General features: G+C 33.2%; 1 protein-coding gene across 3 annotated transcripts; it reads right to left on the bottom strand.

Moving 5' to 3' along the window:
* Positions 1-3,713: 3,713 nt before the first annotated feature.
* On the bottom strand, positions 3,714-20,609 carry LOC128238374 (baculoviral IAP repeat-containing protein 7-B-like). Of its 3 annotated transcripts, XR_008261693.1 has the most exons (8): positions 20,239-20,609; positions 13,276-13,463; positions 11,997-12,423; positions 11,217-11,355; positions 10,379-10,476; positions 9,785-9,919; positions 4,896-8,070; positions 3,714-4,854 (listed from the first exon to the last, which is right to left on the bottom strand). XR_008261693.1 is itself a non-coding variant. In XM_052954231.1 (7 exons), the coding sequence occupies exons 2-7, from the start codon at positions 13,441-13,443 to the stop codon at positions 7,871-7,873; spliced, it is 1,167 nt and encodes a 388-aa protein (XP_052810191.1). In that variant the 5' UTR covers positions 13,444-13,463; positions 20,239-20,609; the 3' UTR covers positions 3,714-7,870. The 3 variants fall into 3 exon arrangements, 2 of the variants coding, with proteins under 2 accessions (XP_052810191.1, XP_052810192.1); XM_052954231.1 differs by having other exon boundaries at positions 3,714-8,070; XM_052954232.1 differs by lacking the exon at positions 20,239-20,609 and adding an exon at positions 14,888-14,967 and having other exon boundaries at positions 3,714-8,070.
* Positions 20,610-21,862: the final 1,253 nt, after the last annotated feature.

The following is a 21,862-nucleotide window of genomic DNA, read 5'->3' as shown; positions in this document are numbered from 1 at the left end:
ACCTTAAACCAGCGTTACGTTCGTAGCTACATATGAGCAGTATTATTGGGAGATTTGTACTATGTTCCATTGACAACCTTAAACCAGCGTTACGGGCCTAGCTACATATGAGCAGTATTATTGGGAGATTTGTACTATGTTCCATTGACAACCTTAAACCAGCGTTACGTTCGTAGCTACATATGAGCAGTATTATTGAGAGATTTGTACTATGTGCCATTGACAACCTTAAACCAGCGTTACGGGCCTAGCTACATATGAGCAGTATTATTGGGAGATTTGTACTATGTTCCATTGACAACCTTAAACCAGCGTTACGGGCCTAGCTTCATATGAGCAGTATTATTGAGAGATTTGTACTATGTTCCATTGACAACCTTAAACCAGCGTTACGGGCCTAGCTACATATGAGCAGTATTATTGGGAGATTTGTACTATGTTCCATTGACAACCTTAAACCAGCGTTACGTTCGTAGCTACATATGAGCAGTATTATTGGGAGATTTGTACTATGTTCCATTGACAACCTTAAACCAGCGTTACGGGCCTAGCTACATATGAGCAGTATTATTGGGAGATTTGTACTATGTTCCATTGACAACCTTAAACCAGCGTTACGGGCCTAGCTACATATGAGCAGTATTATTAGGAGATTTGTACTATGTTCCATTGACAACCTTAAACCAGCGTTACGGGCCTAGCTACATATGAGCAGTATTATTGGGAGATTTGTACTATGTTCCATTGACAACCTTAAACCAGCGTTACGGGCCTAGCTACATATGAGCAGTATTATTGGGAGATTTGTACTATGTGCCATTGACAACCTTAAACCAGCGTTACGGGCCTAGCTACATATGAGCAGTATTATTGGGAGATTTGTACTATGTGCCATTGACAACCTTAAACCAGTGTTACGGGCCTAGCTACATATGAGCAGTATTATTGGGAGATTTGTACTATGTTCCATTGACAACCTTAAACCAGCGTTACGGGCCTAGCTACATATGAGCAGTATTATTGAGAGATTTGTACTATGTTCCATTGACAACCTTAAACCAGCGTTACGGGCCTAGCTACATATGAGCAGTATTATTGGGAGATTTGTACTATGTTCCATTGACAACCTTAAACCAGCGTTACGTTCGTAGCTACATATGAGCAGTATTATTGGGAGATTTGTACTATGTTCCATTGACAACCTTAAACCAGCGTTACGGGCCTAGCTACATATGAGCAGTATTATTGGGAGATTTGTACTATGTTCCATTGACAACCTTAAACCAGTGTTACGGGCCTAGCTACATATGAGCAGTATTATTGGGAGATTTGTACTATGTGCCATTGACAACCTTAAACCAGCGTTACGTTCGTAGCTACATATGAGCAGTATTATTGGGAGATTTGTACTATGTTCCATTGACAACCTTAAACCAGCGTTACGGGCCTAGCTACATATGAGCAGTATTATTGGGAGATTTGTACTATGTTCCATTGACAACCTTAAACCAGCGTTACGGGCCTAGCTACATATGAGCAATATTATTGGGAGATTTGTACTATGTTCCATTGACAACCTTAAACCAGTGGTACTGCCTTGCTTCAAATGTCCAGTATTAATGGGACATTTGTACTATGTTCTGTTGCGATGTTTTGTATTATTCAGGGAAAGACATTTACTCAATTTCTGAGATATCCCAAAAGGACACCACAAGTTGAAATCAAGTGTCCCTTCTTGAAGTCAGTAGTCCATTTAACCTCATGTTACTTAAAATCGATAACTAAAATATTTTGCTCGGCTTTAACTATTTTCTTCTTTAAGTTATAATTATTTTGGGTTCCTATTTCCTTTTCTGCCAATAATGATGGTGGTTGCAGTGTCTGGTGTCCCTCTAGGAAATGTGGTGGCCTGAGGATCACCGTTGGCCTGGAATGTTGTTTTTTTTAAACGTGGCAAAAGGCAGATTTTTAACAACACTAAAGATAACTACACCAGCACCAGGACTGGACGAGAACTCATGGAGTGTCACAAAGTGAAGCAATATCTACTATCAAACGAGAACTCAGAAGTAATTAATTATAGACAATTTAAGGAAAACAAATCTAACTTGTGAAAGGTATAATTGTACAAATTGTTTATTTGAAAGTTGGAAAATGGTAACAAAACTTGGCCAAGGTTTTATTCTTTTTACTAGGCTTGTTACGCAACAAAAGCTGTTGAAAAGTTTGGAACTTGACTGAGATATTAAGTATTATTTTTAAAGTGTGGTACAAATTGGACAAGAAATGTACAATTAAGTAATAAGACAATGTAAATCGTAGAATTTTGTAGAATATTGACAATTTTAGAAGCATAACTCTGCTACAACTACAGCTACCCTGCTCGTTATTGATCTCGGGGATCCAAGAGTTTATGCCTATAAACATTGCGAGCAGGTTTGATAAAAGTTGGATGAGAAAAAGTCAAATAAGTTTGGACAACTAAAGGGACATAACTCAAGACTGGTTATTGAACTCATGCCTTTTTCAAATAAAGGGCCATAACTCGGGGAAATAATGAAGTAATCAGACTGGTTATTGAACTCATAATTTTTCAAAAATAATGGGCAATAACTCCAGAATTAATGAAGTGATCCGATTGGTTATTGAACTCGTAACTTTTTCAAATAAAGGGCCATAACTCAGGAATAAATGAAGTGATCCGACTGGTTATTGAACTCATGCCTTTTTCAAATAAAGGGCCATATCTCAGGAATTAATGAAGTGATCCGACTGGTTATTGAACTCGTGCCTTTTTCAAATAAAGGGCCATAACTCAGGAATTAATGAAGTTATCCGACTGGTTATTGAACTCATGCCTTTTTCAAATAAAGGGCCATAACTCAGGAATTAATGAAGTGATCCGACTGGTTATTGAACTCATGCGTTTTTCAAATAAAGGCCCATAACTTAGGAATTAATGAAGTGATCCGACTGGTTATTGAACTCATGCCTTTTTCAAATAAAGGGCCATAACTCAGGAATTAATGAAGTAACCACACAGGTTATCAAACTTTCTAAGATATGCCATTAAACATTGTACGTCTGATCAAGACTCGATGAAAAAATGGTCAAGTTCGCTTAGAGTTTTTTTATGTTTATTTGCATATAATATAAATAGACAAGCATTTTCAATACCACACAATACAAGTTTTCTAAAAAAAAACACATGTAATTTAATAATTAACTAAAATAATATTTGGTGATAGAGAAAATAAAAGGGGTGTTTAAAATTTAACCATTCTACAGTAAGGTATAAAAATCAAACTAAATATACCACAATCTTAAACAGGGTTTTAAATAGATGACTATCCTAAAAAAGATATAAAACTGAACAGGGTTTTAAATAGATGACTATCCTAAAAAAGATATAAAAACTAAACAGGGTTTTAAATAGATGACTATCCTAAAAAAGATATAAAAACTAAACAGGGTTTTAAATAGATGACTATCCTAAAAAAGATATAAAACTAAACAGGGTTTTAAATAGATGACTATCCTAAAAAAGATATAAAACTAAACAGGGTTTTAAACAGAAGACTATCCTAAAAAAGATATAAAAACTATCTTACATAAAAGCTATAAGAAAAACTATGGTCCCCTTCTAAAGATCATTTACAAATATGTGTAAATAGTTTCTAACATACTTGACACGAAATTAACATTGATTATTAAAGCATACCATTAGCTCTCATTGGTTAAATGACATAGCACTAATCCAATCCGAGCGCAAAAAAAATGATGTCATAATTCCTTGTGTGTTATAAAATATAAACGTCAAGTTTCACCTATACAAAGTAATAGATAAATGAAAATATAACTAAATGAATTATGAAACCATTCACTGTTAATAAAAGCCATAGTTTTCAATAATATAAAAATGGTCTAAAATACGTTTAGACCGAGGATAAGAAACCTTTCTGGACCTTACAATTAATACTCCTTAAATATATATATATATATATATATATTGTAAAAACATCTAGTAATTTCTTACATAAAATATGATGCTCATAAATTTCTACATATATAGGTATGCAAAATGTAAATAAATATCTATACACAAACATGCACAAAATGAAGTTTTAAACACATTAAAATACTTAATTTTAAAACATGTGAAGTGTAATTTCTAACAAAATATAACTAACAAAATACAAATATACACATTTCTTATTCATTTTTGTAACAATAATTCAAATACATGTACATGTCTGGCCACAATAATAAAATTGGTTGTTTTACAGATTTCGGCCAAAAAAACACAGAGTGAAAGAGTGTATGAAATAAAACTATAACAGTTTCCATTCCAAAAACAGGAGCAGGTGAATCATTTTTACAACAGAAGTTAACATTCAGACTGATACTCCTTAATAATTATAACTTATTCTTTCTTCTTCATGTTATTTTTACAAAATTTGTCAAGAGCCTACATTTTATATAACTGTTTTAGTCTCCTTGAAATTGTCAGAGACAATTTTTTTGCATTGCTTCATGCAATATGCCTTAGCAAGATAATTTTTTTTGATATTTTTTTTATTATTATTTTTAAGAACAGTACGATAAATTCGTACAATGAAACTTTTATTTAGTTTGGACTATAAATGGTTTACAAAGTAAAATGCACAATTAAAATAGACTAAATATTCATAGGAGACAAGTGTATCATAACCCGCATATATAAAAATGTACATTAAAATAATAGCAACACGGCAAATCAAAACTCATCCGGTTTTTTTCCGTTTGAAAAAGGGACATATCTCAAAAATGATTAAAGCTAGAGTTATGGGTCTTGCTGTCAGGGATGTGATTGACCTGGCAGCTGGAGGGCTGAAACTGTCAGGGATGTGATTGACCTGGCAGCTGGAGGGCTGAAACCATTTCGGCCATGGGTTCTTGGGGCACTTTTGGGTTCGAAAGCACATTGCCGTAGAAGAAAAACTGGCTTTTTAGAAGCTCTTTTGACTTTAAATTTGAATCAAACTGGAATATCAACTCTAACAACCAAAAGCACACTAGTATCTTTTTAATCAGCTAAAAATAATAAAAAAAAAATATATATATATATATTTTATTTTTTTTGTGGGGGGGGTCCCTGGGGCCATTAGATCCGCGGAATTCCGCGAATCCGCGGACAAATAACATCCCTGGCTGTACATGAGTGTATTGCCTCTGGCAACATGTGTACCAAGCTTCAATTGAATAACTTGAACAATTTTCTTATGACCAATGTTTAAAAGTTTTTATCAACTACAACGCCGATGATGGCGACACAAAGGCTATGACAATACCTCAATTTTTTTCTTTGAAAACGGACAAGTTCATAAAATACCAAAATAGAAACAAGGCAATAAACATCATCTCAATTAAAAACATAACCATGCATACTTCAAAAGAGTTTCCCTTAACAAAAATCAACATGATAACAAAGGCTGTTTAAAATGTACCCTAGTTTAAATACATAAATAGATATAAAAATTCTTTAACCGGGAGTATATAAATCATCACCATACATGTATCTGCATATATATTCCTTAAACTTCTTAGCAAAAATAACCCTGTTTAAAGATAAGTTTAATGTTGTATACAGAGCTTTTTCAGCAAAAAATGTGAAGAGGCCAGTGGCCCGTTTTAATCAAGGATTTTAGTCATAACACCAATAATCTTAACTCTGTCTAAATGTCATAAATGGCAATACATCTAAAAAAAATATTCATTCAAATTTGTGTTAATTTTAAAGTTGGCTAATCTACCATAGGTAAAGTTTAATTCACACGAATATAAAGCAAATTAATGAAACTATGACACTTGGATAATTTCCACTTGAGGCCTGAAGATCATTATTGAAATGCCCTTCTGGCCTTTTCACTTAGGGAAATTTTAACACTTAAACACTTCCCATATTTGGAAAATTCATCAGTGTTTAGCCTAAACACTTCAAACTCACTTATTAAAGTAATAAAATAAGAAAATACAATTAGAAACAAACTTTAATCAGCACAAACAACAATTTCACATTTTGACGAAAAAATTTGATGAGAAATTTTGGGAAACAAGTGTGTATAAATTGGGATTTTTTTTTTTTTTTGTTCAATTGGGAAGTAGCCAAATTTCAGCCTCTGCTAAGAAATTGAAAACGCCCTGGTATTTGGACAATATGAGTATGTTAGCTCTTTACAGGGTCATTAGATTTTAGGCTATTGGACTTGTTACGGGACTTGCTAATCCTTCGCGTATTGCCATCATGAACAAGCATACCAAGTTTCATGTAAATATCGCAAGTGGTTTTTACATTACGATGAACAATAACGTTTTTGCATACGAACAACACCAAGCATTGACAATACCTTAACATTTTTTTTCCCAAAACAAACATTCAGGAAAAGATGGTAATATTGGTCAGAAGTGGTTAAAAAATGATGTTTATATGGTGTATAGAATTTTACATAATTAAAAAAATCACAATGCCCACTATGCATATAAACTGAAAATGTGAAAATTTATGAATATGGCACATAACTAGATATGATATGTAAATAAATTTGTGATTTGTAACATTCTGTGTCTATTCTTTGTAATAGTTTTTGTACAAGTTAATGTCACAATGCGTCATTTATGTATACACTACATGTATATGTTTATACAAATGTATTGGCGTTTTTCTCAGCACCCAAACAAGATATTCCGCCCCTTCTGTCAAAACAATAAATTTCTTAAATTGTACAGAATTTCTAATTTTGAGAAGTTGTTCCTGGAAATCACATTCCCATTTCAAAGAAATTACAGATAAAATAGCAAAATTATGGCCGTAAGGTCTCGCTTCAAAAATGCATTGAAAAGGGCCAGAATCAAAATTTGCACAATGTCCCATTGTTTTCATTATTAATTAATTTAGATGTCAATTACAATCAAGCAATACAGATGAAATATCACAAATGCTAATACAACATCTTTTACAAAACAAGCAAATTTGAATATTTATGAAATGTTTCGCATAAAATACTTGCGTAAGAACATTCAAGGAATAGGTACAGTTATATAGATGTAGATGGTAGAGCCAAATATTTCTTTTTATTCAACTAGAATTCTGCAAAAACTCTTGATGGGAGCTCACATTAGTAAAATTTGAAAATTCAATGGGTGTAAATGTAACTTGAAAGTTCCTAAAGTGTGATATTTTGCAAATAAGCATTACTGCCAAGTTTTGTAAAGATTGGATGTTTTAGAGAATGGCCATGTTGGTGTGATTCTGCGGACAACGACTGGAATTCCGCCGATCAACATGGTATGCAGGCGACACAAAAAGTGATAAATTGCACAAAATTTGCAATGAAGACAATATGCAGTAAGTTGAGGAAGAACATCCACAATACAAAGGTAAATAAAGATACCTACCAAATGTAGCCTGCATATATTACTAGTACCGTATATAAATCAAATTTCATTGGTCGAAAGAAGCCAAAACCAACCAACCATGCACTGGTTAAATGCATTCAGGTTTGATTGAAATCATATTCTTTAGCAGGTCTTGTAAAATAATTATGATTCCAAGCACTTGTTTTTTGGTTATATGGATTTTTAGTTCGAAAGTCTAATATCAAGGACTTCAATATTTTTTATTTAGGTACTTTTTTTGTTTTTTTTTAAATTACGTTTTGTTGCAACATCTTTAGCAATGTCGTCATTTAAGAATTTGGGCTTATTGTTCGTCTTGTTGTTCTTAGATCAATGACCCCAAAACAGAACTACATGTAGACTAGAAAAGAACTATTTCTTAAACAATTACTCATTTCAATATAAATATCCTGTTATAAAACATTAACAGTACAGTTTAGGACATGTATGTCTTAACATGTCCTCTTATTGATTTTCTACACATCGGGCAGTTCTTGAGTTTATGTCCGCAGGTTTCACACGCTACAAGATGGCCACAAGGCATGAACACGATGTTAACGTCTCGCTCCATGCAGATTTTACACAGTAATTTGTCTTGCATTTTCCGAAGTTCAACCTCGAATGACGATGACGCACCTGAAAAAGTTAAAATTTGAACATTAAACATTGTTTTCTCCATGATCCAATTTCTCGAAAGTCTGTTATAACATGATTAAGCTGAATGTGAGCTGACTATTTTTGTTCCTTTGTAATTTGTGAAAAATTTACTTTTTTGGAAGTTTTTTGACTGTTTATTGAAGTTATCTGTCTGATTATCATGAAAAACTTCTCCCTATTGGAATAGTGTTTCGAGACCTCTCTATTGAATCAAATAGTGTTTCGAGACCTCCCTATTGAATCAAATAGTGTTTCGAGACCTCCCTATTGAATCAAATAGTGTTTCGAGACCTCCCTATTGAATCAAATAGTGTTTCGAGACCTCCCTATTGAATCAAATAGTATTTCGAGACCTCTCTATTGAATCAAGTGCTACACTTTGTTAAAGTGACACTCTTATTCAAAATCCATAGTAACGCATGTATAACAAACATGAATTTTGACTGATAAACCTTTAACTACTTACTTAATAATGCATTTATGGAAATATAAATTACTGATAACAAGAATGTGACCATGTATTCAATAGCAGAAAGCGCAAAAATATTAAATGATTGGTAAATGCTTAAAGATTTACTGTGATCTACTATAGTCTCATACGGTAGAAATAATGTGTTTTATGAGCATTTCTTTCAAAATAAACTCGGTATCCCTCATAAGAAGCATTGTTTTCTACATTCATTCATCATTGAATATTAAAACTATATTATCAATTGTGGTAAATCTAATTTGGGAGTAAGAGCAGCATCTTTAAAATCAGACCGCCTTTCAAACACCTCAAGATATGATTTTAAATGAGGGGAGGCGGGGATGGGGGGGGGGGTGAACTTTTTTTAAATTTCATTAAAGCTGCACTCTCACAGATATACCATTTTACCTTTTTTATTTTTGGTCTAGGAGAGAGTAAATTTTTGCATAAATATCTGTAAACCAATAATAAAAGATTGCTGAAAGAAGATCAGATCGCAGATTTTTATATTTCCATTTGAAAATTACTGAAAAGAAAAATGCATAAAACACCAATTTTTGAACTTAAAATAAAAATCTGCGATCTTAATTTTTGTCAGCAGTCTTATATAACTGGTTTCCATGCATTTTCGCAAAAATTGGCTCGTTCCAGGACAAAAAATAAAAAAGTTGTCAAAACGTTCAATATGTGAGAATGCAGCTTTAACCTCTGACATTTTAAATTTAAATGATGGACACATTTCAATTCACACAAATATGCAGCAAAATAATGAAACTATGACTCTAAGATAATTTCAATTTAGGACTTTAATCTTTATTGCAACTTCCCCCTTTTCCATTTAATGAGTAATTTCAAGCAATTAACCACAACAGTGATTTTTTGGGTGCTATTTATTGCCTTCTAAAGGCTGTTTCCCCTTGTGAAAATATGTCCATTTTTTCCCCCCAAAATTATCATTTTTTCCCAATTTGATAAATACAGATTACATTATTAAATGAATAAAAAAGCAATGAATGTCTTGAAAAATAAACAAAAACTTGACAAGAATATCACTCTTACAGCAAAATGTGTGCATAAAAAAGTTAAAACATGTATATTTGCCATCATATTAGCTGTTTTGGCCTGATTTTTTGTTTTCCACAAAGTCGACGTTTTTCCCCTATTTGCAAGGCACAGGCAGTGAAAATTATTTCCCCAAAAAATCACTGCAAAATTTCTCTTTACCAGAAGACTGACTGCCCGACAGAAATTCCTCGTGCCCTGATGCAGAACTACCAGCATGGCCGTAGACCGTCGCCTGTTGAAGGCGGAGTTGTTCCACCGCATCAACAAGCTGGTTAAGGTCACGAAAATCTGCACCTATAATTTGCAATCAATTGAGTATAAGATATTGTTATCTAAACTTCTGTTCCAATAACTGCAATAAGGCAAATGTGTAATATTGAGCGCATTCGAACCTTAAAGCAGGGTCTCAGTTGCTATTTCTTGACCAAACTTGTTAGTTTGTTTGGTCGAATTGGTGGTCATAATGCAACATATAGGCTTCCATTTATAATTTGAAATAGGAAACTATTACTTTTGGAAAATGTGGCAGTTCAAGTCCCTCCAACACCAGGAATTTCTCATTTATTGTACAACTGTACTGTACTTGAAACAATATTAAATTATTTTCAACCAAAAAGTCCATAAAAGTGAATATTGAAATATTGCCAGGTTTTTGAGTGTTTTAGTTTTTAGTCTTTTTCCAAAAAACACACAACCTAAATAATGTAAATAAACAAGCACAAAAATAGTTCAAAAATGAAATGAAGTTGTTACCATGTGAACTTTTCCGCTGCCGGACAGCATAATTAACGAGGTCCCGATCATAGCCCATATCTAACACTCTCTTCACCATTGGTGTTTCTTCAACACGTCTGAAAAATATGCATATAACTTTAATTACAGTAAATATGTGTGTGATTTTTACATATTATCACAGTATCAATGGGGAGTTACCGGGTAATACATAATTTAGGGTTTTTGTTAAAACATATTTTTTTAAACATAAATATCATACAAATGTACCTTGCAACATTAAATGTCATTAAATACATGTACATGATATATTATAGGGGATTATAAAGAAAGCTGAGCTTATAATGTTGCTATTCGGGAAAATTAGGTTTTAGCCAGGTTTTATTAAGGGCAGGGTGAAGAAGAAGAGGGATAGTTACTAAGGCCGAAAAAGGCACACTGTATGGACTATCGGGCTGTGAAGATCTTGAACATAATGAATTTGACAGAAAATGTTAGAAATTGTGTTTAAATGAAGTGTCAACTGTCAACTGCCAAATATGTAAAGTTTGTACGTATTTATAATCATATTATAAGTTTTAATCAAATTAAAAGAAATGTTTGATTATCTTAAGAATTTAATTCTATGAGGCAGAACTTGAAAGATCAGACTTGCTGATCTCTGTGAGGGCAGAAGGCTGCTACCATAAAATATTTGCAATTTAAAAACCTAGCATTACTTCAATTAAACACAATCCAAACATTTTCTGTCAAATTCAACTACCGTAAAAGCATTCAATGACGAATGCAGGCTCACTCTACAATGTAGCTGATTTATAAAACTAGTAAAATCCAACTTCAATTCAACTAACTACAGTACCTGTTTCTTTTCTCTGACTCCACCACAGCAAACTCGCAATGCGGAGCCCACTGTAAATGTTGGTCTAGTGGTACGTCTCCTGCCTCCCATTGTCGAAACAGGATTCCACAATGGTAGCAGGTCACACAGTCAGCAGGGCCTAAATTAAATTAAATTTGATTTACTTTACAATTATTGTAAAACAAGTAATTACAATTTTATTTTAATCACTCTTGTTGGTGGTATGTACGGCCAAAGTGTGGCCTTAATTTGTTGGGGAAACTGGAGTAACCAGAGGAAAGCCACTTTGCCGGATTGGTAACCACAAACTAAATACACATGCGCGAACCTGTGTTGCTTATTTGAGAAGCACAACCAAAAAGGCATGAATTATATTTCAGAAAAAGGATCTTATGAGGTGTAAGGATACTTTCACTACTGTTATTATACTGATTAAACTCCATGTTTCACTAGAGGACATGAAAGAAAGAAAAAAAATGTTTGCTTTCATTGTAATACAGAAAGCAGCTGCGCAACAAAAGCGTAAGCTTTTTTACGAATGGCATAGCCACAAGTGACAAATTCCACTAATAAATCTCTATAAATCATCAGAAAGATGTAATAATAGGCAATATTCCAAGATAAACAGGATTTCCTTTCTACTATCACCAAGGTTACACACATTTTGAATAAAACATATCTCAGACTGGAACATCAACAAATTACAGTTAATTATGTAGTATTGTATTTATTAATTTAAATAAAAACAAAAAAACTTATGCAGAAAATATTAGGTACTACCTGTGTAGTAAAAACCGGCCTCCACCAATAAGTCGGTGCTTATTTGAAACACACCGGGTGAACACTTCCGAAAAGTCTCTTCTCTCGCGGCTGGTTTACTATATTCAGGAAACTTTGCCTGTCCGCTATAATGTCTTGAACGTCTTCCACCAGCCGTATGTAACGGAACATTTCCAACATTTTGATCAACCAAAAACGGACACATGCTATTGAACTTTTCATGTTCGCTCCTCACTCTGTCACCTTTCTCCCAACTTTTAAGAATCAAGTTACAAAATATGCACTTAGCATGATCTTCCTGTCCTATGTAGTAAAATCCTTCCCGTGCTAGTTCTTCAGGTTTAACCGGTGCTGACTTCGGCCACTTGCCATAAGTTTTCAATCGCATCTTTTCACTTTTTAGTAACAGTCTTTTCGTGTAGTCATCCTAAAAAAAATTATCATTTAAATATATTTACAATTTTATAACATGTATATTATTAGATGTTTCGTTCAATAAAATCTTCAGTTAAAACTTTACTTTTTGCCTCTTTTATGATTTATTTCGTTTCTGATGAAGACACATCCTCAAACTTTCAAATGGTTATCGTAGGTTTCTTCTTAACATTCATCTGTAAGCCATCTAAAAGAATGCCATTTTATATCCTCAGTAGTTAATTGGTTACAAATATCACCAATTTAAAACTTTTTGCTTATTCTATGACAACAAAGGCAACAAATAATATAATGTTTTCAAAAAAACTAATTGTCATTAATATACATGTGCAAAACTTATATGTGTCAAGGAATGATTTTTCTATTTCATTAATTTTTGATGTATCTAGAACTTCAGCCAGGTTAAAAAGGGAAAATGTGCTGCAAAAGAGGGACAGTGTGCTAAAGAAGTACGGATCATCAGGCTGTTAAGAACCTGAATAATATGAACTTGACAGAAAATGGAATTCTGCCTTATACTGAACTGGTCTCTTCAAAGAAAGTATGTCAATGTTGTGTTTAAATGAAGCATGGACCTATAAACCATATGGTTTAAAGGTCTGTGAATGTAGACTGAAGTATTTGGTTTCAAATGCCAAAAATGTGAAGCATGTATGAATTCTTATAAGGTTATGAATTTAAATGAAAACAAAAGAAACACTTGACAGTTGTAAGTATTTATATCTATAAAGGGCGTTTAAGGCAGAAGGGCACACATGCTTATCTCCATAAAGGCAGAAGGGTGCTACCAAAAAAAGACAGTATGAAAAACCCTTTCATAACTCTTAAGCTAAAACCCTAGTACCGTTGAACAATCTGGTGCATCCAATCCAGCCGCAGTTACACATTCTGCTGTCTCTCCTTCAGCCCCTGGTTGTGGCATTCTGGCGGCGGATATCTCGTAACTATTTAGAAATCCATCAACAGCATCGTAACCATTTGTGCCCCCGATATTATGACTGGTGTAGCTCATTAGTGGTTTTCTTTGTAAACCTAGAACAAAAAAATGCAATTAATAATATTAGCTACAATAATGAGCGATCAGGGATACTTTTTTTATTATTTTGACATTTCTTATGTATCCCTGTAACGCTACAACTCTACCATTTAACAATGGGCGAAAGAATATACTGTAAGATTATGCAATGATGTTGAATAATACAGACAAAATTGTTCAATATATACCCGACAGTGATCTAAACTGGATTGAATTTGTCATTAGAGTCGTTATTTTCACATTAATATATTCTGGGTCACGAATACCATTTTATACATGTACCCAACCTGTCAGATTTGTCCCAGGTTTACAGATATCGGGATACTTGATAAACAATCGACACATGTAAGTGTTTTATGATATCTGAACATGTGTTTTTGGCATAATGACATAAATAAATATGTGTTTAATAGAAGGCAATAATATTTTTGTAGAAATTTGAATTTATAACGGAGATAATTTATAAATTGTGGCCGCGAGGATTCTCTGCACAAGGACTGTTTGCTACTTTTTGCTGGGATGGTGAACGTTTGGAGTCTGCCATAGTAAAAAAATTGTCAAAAGACAGCCATTTAGGTGGACTATGAATAATATATATATATTGTACCCATAAATCATTGTTTTGCTTACTAATCTTTCTTAATAAATCAATGTAATTAGGTTTATATAAAATTATATATTATGTTGTTTTTATAGCTCTTAACAGGATTTCAAACTAAATTTCATTACAAAGTCCATCCATTTCCAGATAGTTTGAATACTCATTACTCGCGGTAGATTTTATTTAGGAGCTGAACTATCCAGCGCGTCTTCCCAGTGTCAAATGTGGCTACATCAGTCATCGAAATTAGACTTTTGGATGAACAAGCCCAAATTCTTATACTATTGCATGGAATCATATTTTTGAACAAGCCCTGCAATATAAAATTCAGAATTTATGCAAGCCCAGAAGACATTTTACCAGTGCAGGGCTTGCGGCAGTCCATATAAACAACCGCTTCAGTCTTTGATAATTTTTGTGTTGGCGACTCTTCGGAACACAATAAATATCCAAATGTTAAAAAACGTTTCCTAAACGCGCATTATTGTGGCTAGGCTTGCGGGCTTGTGCTAATTTCGACCACTGCTACATGCAGTATTTGAAAAGGCTTAAATTACTGTTTTAATCTTATTAGTAATATAGTCATATCCCATATGGGAATTCAAAAGTAGAAGCATAAACACTGGCTTCATTAAGGTCATCCGAAATGGACATCCGAAATTAAACACAAGTCAATGCAGCTCCAACAGTTAACCAAACACCGCCTATAAATGTGTTTTATTAAATCAAGGAGACTATCGTAAAATACTCAGGGTTTTTTATTTGAACTATACCGATGAACGCATGCAAACTAACTATTTAAGACCTAAAAAAACATACCCAAACATTCTGGATCAAATGTTGTTGTTGTTTATTATAAAGTTTATTATAAATTTTCATAAAGGGAAGCACACAACAATTTCAACAGCGGAGCAAGCAACAGTTTAGTCATTGTTTGAAAAAATACTTTCAAGTATCAATTATCATTATATATGTATGTTTCCTTGTTTCATAAGTTGATTGTGAAGCACGCATTGTATCAAATGATACTGTGATATGTTTCTATAAAAGTATGTATTACCATGGTAAATATGCAGAGGGGATTGGGTTTACCCGACGCCCGCCCCCTGAAAATGTTGATGTAAAAAAAATAACCTTGTCCGAAATGGTGCAATTTACGTATATTATTACTTTCTTTCTCCGATATTGTCTTAAAAAGTAACGATTGGGGGGATAAAGCCTTACAGTTAGGAGTTAATTTACTTAATTGTTACAAAAAAAATTAGAATGATAAAAATGCAGTGAGATTTGTAGAAATGCAATAATGAGTTTTATTATTGGAGTACTTTAAATTATGTTTTATTGAAACCTTACTCAATCTTATGTTAAATACCTTTTCTTAATTTCTTTTAATTCAAGAAAATATAAGGCCTATAGTTGGAAATAAAAAATAAACTCTGCATGTTAAGAGGCACACATGGCAAGAGCCAAACTAGAGACACATGCGTGCGTGCGTGCGTGCGTGCGTGCGTGTGTGTGTGTGTGCTTATTTATACTTGCACTCGGGCCTTGCCCATTCGGCGAGTGCTCCGAAAAGATTGTTAGTCATCAAAGTTTAAGTTTTTGGAGCGTAGCGAACAGAAAGAATGTTACCCTGGTTAGAGCTACCCTGGTTCTTTACGTGAGCCAGTGTATAGCACGGACCCCCATTTAACGTACAACCCGGAAGATGATTAGTATATTTTTATTCGTGTGGCGGTGGATCGAACTTGCGATCTCTGGATTGACAGTCAAGTATGTTTCCACTAGACCACAAAATAGCCACCACCACAAATAATGTGTACCTGGGACAAATAACAATCATACTCCTAAATACCATAAACCGACCACACACTCATTAACATATCTTGGTCTCTGAATCCTGAAATACCGCCTTGGAAAGGTCATTGAAAATAAATTGATTGATTCTACGTTTAAAGCGTCACCTGTGTCTTCCGAAATCCCCCCCCCCCCCAAAAAAAAAAACCCCACTATGACAACTCATACTAAAGAGCTGAGAGAACTAAACTTTTGAACTGTATTTAATTTAGGACTATAAAAAGGAAAGTGTTATATTATAAATTACAATAAAATGAAAAATACCCTTACGGAACTAATAAGATAACTAGAAGTCAATGAATATATTCGATTTTACCTCGTGTATAGAAGTGAACATTTCCCACTGAAACAATCAATTATTCTCCATTTGTTTACCGTGTAACACTATTCAACTTGAGATTTGAATTAGCTCATACCGGAAAGTTTTTCAAAGAGTTTGCTTTATATACCTGAAAGAGGTCGAATAAAGAATAACTACGCTATTTCAAAATTTTCTTGATATTTGCTTGTTGATGTGTTTTTTCCTGCCTGGTAACGTGGGTTTTGAAACTAGATCCTGCGGTAAAACATAGAATCAATGCGGCAATGGCCTAACCTTAAATTTTCAGACTTAAATAGGTGTTTTTCCGTCTGTTTTTAATTGCTTTTTTTATTAAAGTGACACTCTTATTCAAAACCAATACATACACATGTATAACAAACATAAATTTTTAGTAATACATCTTTAACTACTTACTAAATAATGCATTTATGTAAAACATAAATTACTGGTTACAAGATTGTAATCGTGTATTCAATAGCTGAAAACGCAAAAATATTAAATGATTGGTGAATGCTAAAATATTTACTGTGATCTACTATAGTCTCATAAGGTAAAAAAATACACCACGTTTTCTGCATCTTTCTTTCAAATTAAACTGGGTATCATTCATAAGAACCATTGTTTCGACATACATGTATTCATCGATTTGTTTTGGTAAATCAAAACAATTGTATTAATTGTGGTAAATCTTAATTGGGAATAAGAGTGCATCTTTTAAGCCGTTGACATAGTTCAATCTCTGAAATGTCCAACAGTATGGATGTGCGTTGCATTGCTTTTTGACAACAATGTAAATAGCATATTTATTCTTTTATTCTTTTAATTCGTTTATTGAAATTTGATTTTTCCAACATGTATATGATTATAAAATATAATATTTTGTCATACTTGTTTTAGTATATTTTACTATTATAGTTTTATTTTCAGTGGTATTTTTTTCATAACATAACACAAAAAAAACTCCGTTAACTACGTTCGATAAGATTAGTTCTGTTCTGTTCTGTTCTTTTTTGTCCGGCAGTATATATTGCCTTGCCTTTAAACAATGCTTTCCCTTAAATTTGATGATTCCTGTCCATCAATATTAAAATAAACATCACATTTCTGAAATCATATTTCGTTAAAAAAATTATAAAAGGATATCTGTCTACCTTTTTAAATCTGCTTTGGATGGTTAGATTATGGAAATATAATTATAATTTGGAAGGGTTTGTTAACGCGATTTTTTCATAAATCGTATATTTAAAATATCTGGCTGTATAAAACAATTTCTTTGCGTCAGAAATACATACCGAATCTAACCAACCAACATATGATACTTGTAAACATCTAAATAGCCTTAGAGAGACAGAGTTTCCGCTGAATGTTTGTATTACTGATGAAAATATACGACGAATGTTTGAAACGATACATGTGTATAGTACCACAGGAATTTGACTCAAATTTTAGTCTTAAATGATATATTCAATTCATTTTATTATCAAATTATGGCAACATCAATGCCATTATTTCAAAAATGAACAAAAGTTTTTTTATTATTTATATTATATCAAGATTTTCGGATATGACGTCTTCGAAATTTTGTCCTAGCCCTAGCGCGCTGACGTTTGATTTAAAAACCGAGTGCGGGCTTACATTTAAAAAAAATCACTACATAAAACATTGAACTTTCAATTTTATTTCACTGAAAGTCTCTATTAACCACCGGAAACATATAATGAATACTTATACCTCTAGTGAAAGCAAAGACGTAAAATACTGATACGTCTAGTGAAAGCAAAGACGTAAAATACTGATACGTCTAGTGAAAGCAAAGACGTAAATACTGATACGTTTAGTTAGAGCAAGTTAGAGCAAGGATATAATTTATTTTGTTCACTACTTACTACACACCACTTAAAAGTGTCAACAGCCTGTTTAAGTTAATGGACACATTTCAAACAATCAAGTACAAGCACAGTCAAATGCCTCAAATTCAGCCATTGGCTCCGGCCAGTCGAGCGATTCGGATCTCATGGCATGAACATTTAAAACCAGCCGTTCTAGAACAGTGTCATGCATCAAATAAACACATAATGGTTATTGCTTTGAAACAATTTAATATAAAGGTATAAAAACTTGTATATTTTATAACAATGGCCGGGGCTAATGTCCATGTTTTTGGCAGTTTTGAGCAAAGTCGTACAGTCGACTTTTCATTAAAATATTTTTTTCGGCCGTCAGAAATGAACTGAATAACATTAAGATATTTATTAGAAATTTTAAACTTAAACTTAAAATCCCATTGATCATTCTAAAATAAGTCACTGAATAAAATAAAGGAGTTTCGGATACGAGCTCTTGAGATCTGACTGTTTAAAAGGTGATTTTTTCCCCGCTTTTATTTTCCCACGAAGTATTTTTACAGAAAAGCCAGTCAGATAATCTTTTAACACAATATTCCCTTTCATATTGTGTTCTTCTGAATAAACATAACATTTTTTTCATAGCTTGCTTGACAACGTTATTCATTTGACCCTAACAGATGTTGGAAAAAAAACTCGTAGCCCAATCCCTTGGTAAGTTATGTTTTAAATGAACGTATACAATGTTACATAGCACCTTTTCTGTTTCGCTGATGTTTCTTTTGTCATATATATATTGTGTAAATATACCTTCATTCAATGAATATGAATACACTTAATAGAGTATGTGTCGGCGGATAAGACTGAAATGCATACTTTCAGTTTTAGATAATTTAATAGTTTTATTTTACCTTCAATACTAAAAATTATGCTCCCATAGAACATTAGCCCATATCATAGTTTTAATAGTGTGTCCGAGCCCCTACCATAGTGTAGTGTGACCGAACCTATATCATAGTGTAGTGTGACCGAACCCATATCATAGTGTAGTGTGACCGAGCCCCTATCATAGTGTAGTGTGACCGGTCGATCAGTTAATGGGAACATTTATTCCATGAGTACCGCGTTAAAGATTTTGGCAATAAGACGAAAAGAACAACAGTGACCTGTTTTGATTCGATTTACATTAAAATATCGATTGCTTAGCGCATCCTACCACACTAAATCCAACATATCACGCCTCCAACATAAATGACGCAACGCCATTGGTCCAGAACTGGTCACACGGTGACCCCATATTTTTCCATATTGGGTCACCAAATTTATATCGTACCAAAATGGCGTCTATTTTCCGATTCCGATGAATACATGAAACATTTAAACATGTAAACAGGTTGTTGACGTAATATATACGTTGCGGGGTTAATGGGTTACCCGATATTGGATGATACGGGGCGCAGGAAACCATATTCGGGTTCGACCACCTATTAACCCCTTGACTTATATTATCGTATCCGGATACGCATTGTCTCACGGTATAGCAGTTTATCGATTATTATCGATTATTATCATCTCACATCATTAACTAATACTTTCAGAAAAGACCAGGTCCTAATTTCCCGAAACAGCTTAAGTCCTTTATAACAGGATTAAACTAAGCTATTTTTTATTTTATTTTTTTTTAAATATTTTTGTAATATATATATATTTACTTATTATGTATATACTTTAGAATATCGGAAATTATCACGATAAACTATTTTATTTCGTATAATCAAGAAAAGCTTGAGCTTGTCACTATTGGACATTTTCGAAAAATTTGGGCCAGGTTTTTTTTGCAAAATCGTCTGTATTTGGTAAAAAAATGGCTTTCATCATAGATTGAGAGTCGAAATCCAATGTTTTAATACTACAGTGTACTTTCACTGGTGAAAACATTCCAGTGTTTACTGAAAAGATCATACGTTTTTCTGCAAATCCACAATCAATTATCATTCTGTTCTTTCTTTTTATATCTGGGAACACAATTCTTAAAGAAATCGCCCCAGATAATATGTAATATTTAGACATTTTTCTGGATACATACCTTTTCAAACAATTGATCGCCAGATTATATATAATGTTAAGACAAACTTCAGGGTACATACCTTTTCAAAAAATGATGAAGTACCTTTTTAGTTAATATATGAATTATAGCTTAATATATTCCAATTTATTATAACACAAAATACTTTTGACAATCCTATTTATTTTGCACAAGATACTTTTTATAATCCTTCTTTAATTGAAATATTTGTCTGAAGCACTTCTGATATTCCGAAAGAATTTCAAATATATGTCACATACAATGTATTAACCTACTATTATGTACTATTATAAATTCAATGACTCTCATCCGGGGGATATTTTATTTTATTTTTAAATTATCATATTTCATGTTACAAAAGAAGTCAACATGGTTAATTGAGTAAATAAGTGCACAGAAAATCCTGAAATATTTGCATTACAAGCCTATTTTACATAAATGAATTTGTGGTAAACATATCATTTATTGTTTACATGACACGGTATTGATTCAAAAGTTCCCCGTATTAGTCACGGCTGGCAGAGAGCCAGATCGGTCTAAGGGAAATAAAGTCGTAAAACTATATGTCTATCATCTTTCTGAATTGTCTTTCTTAATAACAAGTCGCCCATTTTTACAGTGCACATTCAATTTCAGAAAATTCAAATCAACAACAGATGATGATGATGATGATGATGATGATGATGATGATGACATTGGTTTTCATAAAACGTTCTATTTTGCTGCAGCCGTAGGTTAGAATTGTATCGTCAAACCCTTGTTTTATTAACCAGGTTTTCACATAGTGAAACCTGGCTATTAGAATGATGAACGCCGTTGTTCCGGCCGGCGGCTGGGCGGCCGGGCGGCGTCAAGCTCACCTTTGAAACTGAATAATTTCAGTAAATGTTGACATATCTTGACCAAACTTAGTCTATAGGAAGAGATTATGGATACCTTTCATGGGATTGTGTTTGGGGTCCCTAGGGTCAAGGTCAAGGTCACTGTTACTAAAACAGAAAAACGGTTGATACTGAATAACTTTAGTAAGGGTTGACATATCTTGACCAAACTTAGTCTATAGAAAAAGTTTATGAAGACCTTTCATGGGATTGCGTTTGGGGTCCCTAGGGTCAAGGTCACTGTTACTAAAAACAGAAAAACGGTTGAAACTGAATAACTTAAGTAAGGGTTTACATATCTTGACCAAACTTGGTCTATAGGAAGAGATTATGGATACCTTTCATGGGATTGCGCTTGGGGTCCCTAGTTTGTATTTCGTCTCATCCCACTTTGTGAAAAAATGTACGTGAAACACACAATGAAGCAGCATAGTAAATCTTCGAGTTAAAGCTGCACTATCACAAATATACCGTTTTTACAACTTTTTTTTTATTTTTTTGCGTAAATATCTGCAAACCAGTAATACAAGATTGCTAAGTTTTAAGAAAAAGACGGTTTAAGAAAAAATGCATAAAACATCATTTTTTTTTAACTTAAATAAAAAATCTGCCATCTATTTTTGTCAGCAGTCTTATATGACTGGTTTCCATGCATTTTCGCATAAATTGGCTCGTTCCAAGACAAACAGTAAAAAAGATGTCAAAACGGTGCAGCTTTAACATTTGTTTAAGAAGAAAAATACATGTCATAAGTTTAGCAAATACAGTAAAACTGCGGTCGTTCGAACAAGCGGTCGTTCGAGT

Source organism: Mya arenaria, chromosome 6 (assembly GCF_026914265.1).
Source record: "Mya arenaria isolate MELC-2E11 chromosome 6, ASM2691426v1".
In the NCBI taxonomy this organism is placed as follows: Eukaryota; Metazoa; Mollusca; class Bivalvia; order Myida; family Myidae; genus Mya; species Mya arenaria.
This window is presented reverse-complemented; position numbering and strand designations above follow the sequence as displayed.

Coding starts and splice junctions, on each gene's coding strand:
- LOC128238374 (XM_052954231.1), bottom strand. CDS start 13,443: ATGAGCTACACCAGTCATAATATCGGGGGCACAAATGGTTACGATGCT. Junction 11,356..11,996: donor GGCCGGTTTTTACTACACAG/GTAGTACCTAAT, acceptor AATTTAATTTAG/GCCCTGCTGACTGTGTGACC. Junction 8,071..9,784: donor GTCGGGCAGTCAGTCTTCTG/GTAAAGAGAAAT, acceptor TAACTTTTTCAG/GTGCGTCATCGTCATTCGAG.